The sequence below is a fragment of the Pelmatolapia mariae genome, linkage group LG14 (assembly GCF_036321145.2).
Source record: "Pelmatolapia mariae isolate MD_Pm_ZW linkage group LG14, Pm_UMD_F_2, whole genome shotgun sequence".
In the NCBI taxonomy this organism is placed as follows: domain Eukaryota; kingdom Metazoa; phylum Chordata; class Actinopteri; order Cichliformes; family Cichlidae; genus Pelmatolapia; species Pelmatolapia mariae.
The window spans coordinates 32832493-32842488 of record NC_086239.1 but is presented as its reverse complement, the minus strand read 5'-3'; the positions used below and the strand labels follow the sequence as shown (position 1 = coordinate 32842488).

General features: G+C 39.8%; 1 protein-coding gene across 2 annotated transcripts; it reads left to right on the top strand.

Annotated features, from left to right (window-relative positions):
• Positions 1-4: 4 nt before the first annotated feature.
• cep126 (centrosomal protein 126) lies at positions 5-7774 on the top strand. Of its 2 annotated transcripts, none has more exons than XM_063492882.1 (11): positions 5-344; positions 566-685; positions 1772-1917; positions 2188-2299; positions 2409-2541; positions 3327-5265; positions 5695-5813; positions 6203-6272; positions 6533-6742; positions 6862-6926; positions 7020-7774. In XM_063492882.1, the coding sequence occupies exons 1-11, from the start codon at positions 310-312 to the stop codon at positions 7101-7103; spliced, it is 3033 nt and encodes a 1010-aa protein (XP_063348952.1). In that variant the 5' UTR covers positions 5-309; the 3' UTR covers positions 7104-7774. The 2 variants fall into 2 exon arrangements, with proteins under 2 accessions (XP_063348952.1, XP_063348950.1); XM_063492880.1 differs by having other exon boundaries at positions 2406-2541; positions 7020-7772.
• Positions 7775-9996: the final 2222 nt, after the last annotated feature.

Genomic DNA, 9996 nt, shown 5'->3' with positions numbered 1-9996 from the left:
TTGGTTGCCAAGGAGTCGCGTCCTCGGTCGCTATCATGGAGCAAGCGTACACAAACACGGCTGTGGACGTATCAACTTATTCGGATTTTTGTTCTCACTCTTTTACATAAGAGAATGGGGCTGTTACTGTTCAGGGGAGGTCGCAACGATGTGGACATTTACGCTACAAGTTTCACTTCGCCCTGAAAATGGTTGAGTGACTTAATCCGGCGTACTGCCGACGTTAGCTAAAAAGGACAAGTTAGCAGCTGCTAGCCGATTGAACCTGTACGTCTGCTCGGTGTCAGCGAGGATCAGCAGCCGCAGAGGATGCAAGTTCTTCAAGATCACTTCTTCTACCATTCGTATCCTACATGCATGAAGTTATTTGTATTATAGAAATGTGTGGCATGCACCCACGCTCGTTTTAAAACAAATGTAGAGTTCGGTAATGACCCAACTTGAAACTTTATTCGACCTGCTTATATAATTCACGAGAACTTAATCATTACTGATTATTACTTTTACGCGACACATATCCTCTGACCACCATCAACAACTGCTCTCCTCAGCTGATGACTACCAGATATTCGAGGTTGAGAGATCATGCAAGTCTCGAGAAAGAGAGACAGCTTTTGGTTGAAGAGCAGAAGATATGCAAAGCCCGAGCACGCAAATTCTCCCTGGAAACCAACCGACGCAGGAAGTCAGTTGTCAAATGAATATATATTATTTTTATTGTTAGACTAACAGCAAAGTTTCATCTACACAACACACTTCTGTCTGATTTCTATAACCTATAATCTATAACTCTCCCAGAAACCCATTTAGACAAATATGTGCATCCCATTTAATTTCAGCAAAGTAGGCTGTGCTTTGCTGGTGTTCAGAATGGGCCTCTGGTTCTGTCCTTGACTTTGATACTTTACAGGATCAACTGTGCAGACAGGATTTCACAATGTAGACCTGGAAATAGATCTATGTTTGCAGAGAGGTGATTAAAGCTTGACTTCTTTGAATGCTTAAAGCTGCAAAGTTTATCCCAATGAGGTTCAGATCCCTTGCACCTTCTAAATATGTGTTTCCATAATTGGGACCTGAAGCTGAGAGGTCCTGTTTTTAAACCTAGTGCACTAAAAGCTTGTTATTGCAAGGATGGCTGTAGGCAATGGTCAGGCTTATTGCGTAACATCAGAACAAGGCGTAACCCAAGAACAAGAGGAACCCCACAAATTAGATTTGTTCCTTTAATGGAAGGGTAAATTAAACTGTGGATAAGCTTACCCATAAACATTACATAGATTGCATGAAATACTATATCTTCACTTACAGTAATACATTTCAGTTTTATTTTTAGACAGCAGAATTGCAATCTTTAACATGATTTTTCACACGTAACAAAAGGCAGCATAATTAGGCACAATGTTGCACATTTAAAGGACCGGTGTAACTCCAGTTCATGTATAGTTTAATGACACATTTTCGAAAATGAATTTTCAGCTACTATAAGCCTTTGTAAATACAGTAGATAGAGGTACTTCTCATGGCTATTTAATACACTACTGTTTCTGACATTTAAAAAAAAAAAAAACAAAGTGGAATTTTATTTACACTATTACTGTTGTTATTGGCTTCACCAGTGAACCCAGGAGTGAATGGTGTCTTTAATTTATTAATGGCTCTGCTGAAAACATATCTCTAGGCAGGGACTCAGGTTTCTGTTTAGCCCAGACTAGATTTAATAAATTAAAATGTGCCCTAGGTTCATGCTCTGCCCTTTTTCATGGCTCAGGGCTTTGGATGAAAGACGGAAGCAGTGGGATGTGCAGGAGCAATGCCTAAGAGACCGCATCCTCCAGCAACGCAGACTGCAAGTACAGGACGCAACTGAGCGTTTCCAAAGAGCACATTTACCCCCTTCTGAGAGGCGCCGACAATGTTAGTAGATTATACAGTTAGCTCCATATATATTTGGACACTAACACAAGATTTGTTTTTTGCCTGTTTACTGAAAAATATTCCAGTTATAGTTGTATAATGGACATGGATATAATGCGTAGACTCTCAGCTTTCGTTTGAGGGTATTCACATTCAAGTTGGATGAAGGGTTTGGGAGTTTCAGCTCCTTAACACATACCACCCTCTATTTCACTCAACAGTCTTGACATATTTTTGGTTTATTTGTATGTTTTCCTTTGTGTCTTATAGCTTTTAAAAGAAACGTTGCAAATATTGAAGATGCACTCCATCAAATTCAAGGCACCTTGAATTCGTACACTCGGCAGTCCTCTTTCTTGTCCAGCAATATAAACGTTAATGGGTAAAAAAGAAGCACATTTAAACTTCAACCATTCTCCTATATTATCTTACTGCATACCAAAAATAGCCAGTCACTGCTTATTTATATTCTCCGTTGTCTTTTAAAGAAGCTGCTCCCCATCTCCTAAGCCACCCACGGTTTCTAAATCCTCCCACCGCCAAGCGCTCTCTGCTGTGGAGGCCTACACAAAACTCCTCCTGGAACAGAGCAGAATAGAGAGCGAGCACGATCACAGTCCACAGGTATTTTGTTTTTGTTTGGGGTTTTTTTTTTTTTTTTTCATTTCAATGTGCAGGAAACAAAACTACTTTAGTGTGACAGCTCTTCTGCTTTTTTCGAGGCCACAGTTTCTTTCAGTTGGCGCTTAATTGCTGTGGAAGCTCTGAGGCTGTACTTACTACTTGTACTGCTTCTACATTTTGGCTATATTTTTATTTATTAAATAAAGACAGAGTGTAATATGCCATGTGTTGTAATACTGTATTTAAATAATTGTAGAACCTGGAAAGGACCAGATTTATGATGATTTTGTTTTTCATTTTTCTTTTTTTTAATTAATTAATTTATTTTTTAATTAATTTCCATAATGACTGAAACTAGCACGACTGAAGGAATAATGGGCTGTTTATAAGATTGGGGAAACCTACCTCAGTCACCTGAGACTGAAGAAGTCACTTGGATGAGTGATGAAACGTTTCTCCCACTGAAAACGTCCAGATGAACAGAATCAATTTTGGGGGATTCCACTAGGTGGCAGCATTGTAACAAACCTTTTCCTGCAGTAACAGTCCCTCTGGATGCTACAAACTGTAGCACCCTCTAGTGCAATGTGTGTATATTAATAGCTGTTTCAAAATGTATATTATTTATAACAGTCTTCATTTTCATTTTGTGGGAAAAAAAAGATCAGTGGCAAGGATGCAGGGGAGGTCCTTGTAAGCACTGATAAGCAACAGGCATGCCTGTACAGTTGTAAAATATATTATTATTTTCCACTTATCAACTCCTCTCTGCTTCCATTTTCCAGGGTAGCCACCTGTCTGATTCTTGTCTTTCTGAGAGCCTTTCAAGTAAGGATAGTTTGGAAAATGAGGATTTCAACCACCTCACAAAAACTCTGCAGAGTTCCTATTCATCACTCTTGCTTGGCACAGAGATGACCCATCAAGACCTAAGAAAGCAAAATGACTTGTGTCATCGAACATCAGACCTCTCAGCGATGATGCTTCTCGGTGATAACTTAGTCCAAGCAAATAAGCGGCATGAACCAAACCAGAAAAAATTAGATGAATCTGGCTGGTGTAATAATAAGATAAATGTTTCTAAAGCCTCGTGGGAATTCACATCTATTGAACAAAGACTTAAGACAGAGATCCCGCCTGCTCTGAACAACTGTAATTTATCAGCTCATAGTGAAAATGTTAGTGGTGACCTAGAGCCCTATGAGATGAAAACTCGACAGAACAGCCCCGGTGGCAACATCATTATTGCAAATATAGCTGCTCTTGGCAACGCAGCACTCGATTCTTCCTATCCTAAACAAGAGGGCCTCTTGGCTCCCAAACAGGAGAGGATCCAAGATGACAGACAATTAAAATATCCAACTACAGAAATTCCTTTGCTTGCCAAAAATAGCAACAGCAAAGACATTTTGTTTGGGGATCCCCCAAAGCCAAATATTTTCTTGAACGACAGTACAACAGACAATTTGTCAAAAGAAGGCGCTCTTCAGCAAACAGGAAAAGAAAACAGCGCTCTGTCATCTCACAAAGAATGCAGTGCTTCTACAAACAATCTCAATAAGGTTACAAACTCAGAGTCCAATACTAAGAAGCCAATAAATACAAAATCCATGGAGCATACCTGCTTGTCTAATATTCAGTCAGATACATACAAGTGTCTTGAATGTCCTGAGAAGGAAGTCGAGAAAATACCTTTGTCAATAGAGACGTCTGACTCGGTATGTGAGGTCAGATTTAGTAAGGGAATTCTTAAAAAGCAGTCCAAATACATGGATTCCACTTGTGTGTACAGCTCAGGGAATTTGATTTTTGCAAAACAAGTAGCTTTAGCGATCAGGGATAGTGTTGAATTAGCACGGAGAAAAACAAGGGACCTGGAGGGCAATAACACTGTCAAAAAGAAGCTGCGTTGGTTTGATGAAGTGCATGTGGAAAAAGAGAAAGATAAACAGAATAAAATGAAAGGCAAATCCTTCAATCTCTGTCAACCAAAAAACAACTCGGATGACCACCAGCTAAGTCTTAGTGCGTTCTCAGGGACTCCCAAGACTGCACCCGGCATGACCCCTGCAGCCTCCACTGGTTATCAGTTTACAAAAGAAGCTTGGGCAGATGTTCAAGTCAACTTGCCCCAGCAACAAACCGATGAGGTCAAGGTACACCGCAACAGCATCAGAGCCAGTGCCCCCAAGGTCCCTCGGAAAGAGCACTTTGGCAGAGCGGGTCCTGTTTTCTCACGAACAAGAAAGGGCACGGTCATACGACCTCAGTCTGCCACCGAGGTTAGTCAGATTGCCAAAACCCAAGGGAAGGTCATGGTGCCTCGCCCGCCTCCTCGGATGGAATCTGCGGAGGAAAAGACGCCGTGCATCACCAAAATTCCATATGGCAGGGATCACACGAGCGCCATCAACAAACAGGCCATGGCTGTTGAGCAGGTCCTGAACAAGAATAACTCAGAGGGCCATTGCTCAGCTAAAACGCATAAAGAAATAACAGAAAATACTGTTTTAGACACACCACTGCCACCGTCATACGCCTCCCCACTCTCAGAGAGCATTGTGACGAGCATGCCCAGTTCAAGTCATCAGGACACTCACCACTACAGAAGAAGGGGGGGGAATGCATGCAATGAAAAAGACTTCTGTTTAGATTGTACTCCCACAGATGAAGAAATTTCACAGCTCTGGCATGGCGTCCGCAGTGCCTTAACCACAAAGGATGGTAATGTATATTTTAGCTGACAGGCCTACACTCAGCTTAGGGTTAATTTGAGTGCCTCCAGAAATTTCAGGGGTTTTTTTTCTACCTGTTCAAGTTCATATTTTACATTTTATAATGTAAGTAGCAGCTACAGTACTTTGAGCGTAAAGAGGAACAATCTTTAATGCTAATCCAGTCCCAGGATGCTGTTTGACGGTCTTCAATAGTACAAGTATGCAGAAAATAATCTGCATGACATTTGTGAGTTTTTATGACTATTTTTAATCATTATTCCACTTTTTTATTATTTGCAGTAATAGGCTGTGCTTCAAAACATCCAACTCCTGTTTTAAAATTTTAAAAAAAAAATTTACATGGTCTTCCAGACAGCACAGTCTGGAGTATGCTTGTTCATGTAGTTATGATACCGGTGCATATGTTTTCTTTCAGCAAAACCGATACTGAAAGCACCAGCCCCGGAGAGAGGGCGAGCCTTAAGGAAGCCCTGTACAGAGAAAGGCAGACAGGCTCCTGGCTCAGAGAATAGAAGACTTCATCAGATCTCTCAGGTACATGCGTGCAGTTGCGTAGTTGCCCTGTGGGGAGGTGTGAGAGTAGTTGGTAAAGATCAGTAAGTGGGTGTGTTTGAACTTGTTTTGCTGTTCCTTTTATGCTGTCCAAAGTGTTAATTCAATAATTAATGGTGCCAAAGACAAGCGTTAGGGATAGACATGAGTTAACGATACATTTTTTTTGTCATCACAAATAAAATAAGACTTAATGCATAAAAATTAAGGTTAATTGTAGGTCAGACTAACAGAATAAAATGGAATAGAAATCTTTGTCTTAAGCTTCCCAGACAAAGGGAACAATAACAACGAGCAGTTAGTAAAAAGCTAATAACTGATGTTGACTCAGTGACTGTTCATGTGTTGTGAGTGTGTGTTGTTTTTTGCAGCAAACAAAGCAAACCGCAAAGCTGCTCAGAACATTACCAAGCACTTACAACTCAGCCTTTCCAAATGAAGGTATTATGTTCTCTGTTTGTGTTTACATTTATTTCATAATTAAAGCAAATGTTGAATGTATTAATTAAAAAAAATGTTACTCTTCTGTCATGTCTTATGCTTTATAAGAGCCATCTTAACATTTTCTTTTTTGTTTTCTAGTTTTAGGAAATATATATAATGTAACTAAAAAAAACAGGGATTTAGAAATTTAGAAATCTGATAGGACAACGCATCATGCATTAATAAGGTGAGAGTGTCTGCCTTTAATGTAATCTCAGATTTTGAGAGTGCAGCCCAGTTACACCTCGCTGAAGTGCATGCTAAAGGCCATCTGGAAGAAAAGGGTATAGTGGCTGCCATGGAGACAGTCCAAACACAGAGATCTGGAACAGTAGAGCAGTACAGCCAACAGCAGGAGCTCACGACCATTTCCTTGGAGGAGAAGAAAATTCTGCTCTGTCTGGATCGACTCAACCACCAGCTTCAATGTAAGCACTTTGTGAAGGCCGTTAAAATCAGGCCCGAATTTTTCTGACCTGTGTATGACAGAAGAATATTAACATGATGTCGGTGCAGCGTAACCACGCCAACCTGTTACTATTTGCAGGTGTGCAGGAGCATGTTGGGGGCAATACTAGCATGCATGGTCTTGTACTTAGTGATGCACCCTATGTAAGTATTTAGCAGGGATTTATTTCTTTCCTCAACAGAAAGGGTGACTTTGTTGAAGATAATTCATTCCTTAACTTCTGTCTCCATTTTCAGACAAGAGAAGTGAAAGCATCAAACCATAACAAACACTGTGGATCCTCGACTAACAATCACTCTCAATACCACAAGAAGTCCTGACTTGAAGCTTGTGTTCGCCACAGCAGTCTTGAGCCCTCGTCGGTGCACTTTATGCTGAAGCATGTTGTTGAAACAAGCACTTACCCCGCAAAAGGATTTTTTACAAAGTGTGTCTTTCATATCAGCAGCCTTAGAGCACACATAGCACTTGGTCATAAAAAACTTTTTTTTAAGCTACTGACTATCAAGCAATCTAAGTCTGAAGTGCCTATTTAAATGAGAAAGGCTTTAATCTGTTTTTATGTTAAAAATGCAAAGATGCTCTTGTTTCAATCAATACATGATCAGCCCTGACATGCAAAATATACAAACACTATCAAATTGTATATGTTAAATGTTTAAAGTTGTACCATTCTGTATTTATTTTGTATAGTAACACTATGACTTGGTGGACTGTTTTGCAACTATATCAGCAGTGAACTGAATAAATGTTGTCAGTTTGCTGATAAACTCTGTCTTTGGCAGTGTTACAATCGGTGAATTGACCGAGGCATGGAAATGGTTTATGAAAAGAAGTTTTGCAGCGTTGAAGGTGTGTTTGTCTTTCTTTTATGGTTGTGGAACAGATGATTATGGCTACTGGACTCAACCTACTGGCTCAGCAAGCCGAGCCTCTACCAGAGAGGTTTCTGCAGGTTGCACCTATACTGAATTTTATTTTTGCTTTAAGGCTTAATTTAATATTGCCCTCGATCTATAGTAACATCAAAAGACAAAGCACGCTATTATTTGATACTAGTTGTTGTTTAAAGTGTATTTAATTAAAAACTTCTCTGTCTTCCTTGGCAAACAATAGGTGCATTGGGGGAAGACGTAGGGATTATTGATGTGAGCTGCCCCTCCTTCTCTGGCGTGTCTGGGTTTGTCCCTCTGTCAGCCTGCTAGGACTTGTTCCAAGAGCTGAAGGAAGCCCAAGCTCATCTGAACAATGATGGGACTTTTTTATAGCTTAACTGCAGGTTTCTTTGGTGCTCCAAGAAGGAGCTATAAACAGTAATGTGACAATGGTGTCTCATTGCCACATCGAGTCGTGCATCACCTCCTTGTTAGCTTACACCAAAACTGAGAACAGCAACAGAGGGAAACAATGTATTCATTTTTAGCATATGATTATGCCCACAACAGCAGACGCACTTTGACTCATTACATTTGAAGAGATTCTCCAGTGAAACATACAAACTGTCCAATGTGGTTAATTGACAATGAGCATCAGTGTTATTTCTACCCAGTGTGCATGAGACAATTATAAAGGGAAGAAAACTACTTTTATCTGAACTGATGAATGCTGATATTTAACATATTTGAGTCCTACCTATTAACAAGAAACTGTCCCAATAAAAAAAAAAACAAAAGCGTGCACACAAATAAATAAAATCATGTAGAGTAAGTGTTCATGTTCAGATAAATCACTGAAATTCTGAATATTCTGCTGTAGGTTTGCCCTGAAATCAGTTCCGTTTGGCCTGGCACCATTATTGTTCACAGTCATTATGCTATACAATGGTGAGTGTAATGAGCTTTAAGCCTTAACCAGCACAACACCCAGAAACTGAACAAGAAAAGGCAAGAGTGCTGAAAATAAGGGGAGACATTTTCACAGATGCAAGTTCAAGCTTGTGCTTTGGTCTGTTGTGAAGCTTAAGCTGTCAAGTATTTTGTCTTCTTTTGTTACAGTCCATTTAACACGCAATGAATGAGTGTCTGGAAAAGCAATATTGCATGCAACGAAAAATGACCGAAACAAACCTTGACTTTAAAAAAATCTGAATATCTTTTGTAATAAAACAATATGCACATGGATGGAAGGTTGGAAATTATGCTTTACGTGTTTAGATCAAATTTGTAATGATAACAATGGCTTTAAAGCTCAGAAAATGAGTGATAGCTAAGATTTATGCATAAAACTGAAAGATTGCAGACAATAACATAGTTGTACGTGGTTTGCTCATGTTTAAAGGAAGTCAGAAAGGAAGGGATAGACACTGCAATAGTTTGTTTATTGGGATCAATACCGATTGTACACTGCAGGGGGCGTGCGAGCCTTCTACTCACTTAACTGTAGCAGCAGTGTGTCAACATATCTGTAATAGCCAAACAGAAGAGCAAAGCGCTTTACACAAAGTGGACTCATACAGCTACACTTTCGATCACAGGTTGATTCTGGTTTATAGCGGCCATATAATCGTTTCTAGTAATATCCAATCGAGAGCAGTGAGGAGGATGGAAGGCTGACAAAAAGTGACCAAACTCGGCGTGGTGGGTGGTCCTCTTGGCGCTGCCGGGACACTGCAGTCCATCTCTTTAATGTGTCTGACTGCGTTACAATGATGTGAAAATGGCCACTTTCATTGAAACAATGGGCATTTTTTGACTGGCAGCATGTGTGCAAAGACTGTTTCCTTCATTCATCAAATTAGAGCAACTTTTAAAACAATAATCAAGTATTTCACAAATATTAAAAGTTCTCTCACTGTCAGCATTTTACTAATCATTTATTACACACATCAAAGTTTAGCAGGACAAACATGAATTCCTATCAGTACACTAGTATGGTGGATTACAGCGATGTTAAATGTTTCTAAGATTTTGAAGGTGCAGCTTTGTTAAAAAAGTATTATCTGTCCGAAAGCATGTGGGTTGAGTGTGACTATCAGTCTGTTAAGGTTTACAGTGTCTGTGGATATTTAATAGATCTTCATAATGATGCATTCAGTGGATGTATGGGAAAAGCTGAAACAGAGCCTCTATATCCAAAGAGGGTGGATCTTGACAAAATGATTTCTCAATGGGAGAGGGGCCGCATTAGCATAACAATTGTGGGAACTGCATGGGTCTACTTTTCATGAGCACTGTAACAAAAAAAGAGAGTGAGACAAAACTGTACTATTACACA

Bases quoted from the DNA above. Each gene is read 5' to 3' on its own strand.
- cep126 (XM_063492880.1), top strand. From the start codon at position 310: ATGCAAGTTCTTCAAGATCACTTCTTCTACCATTC. The intron at 6,743-6,861 runs GTAAGCACTTTG...TACTATTTGCAG, and splicing joins ACTCAACCACCAGCTTCAAT to GTGTGCAGGAGCATGTTGGG. The intron at 6,927-7,019 runs GTAAGTATTTAG...CTCCATTTTCAG, and splicing joins TACTTAGTGATGCACCCTAT to ACAAGAGAAGTGAAAGCATC.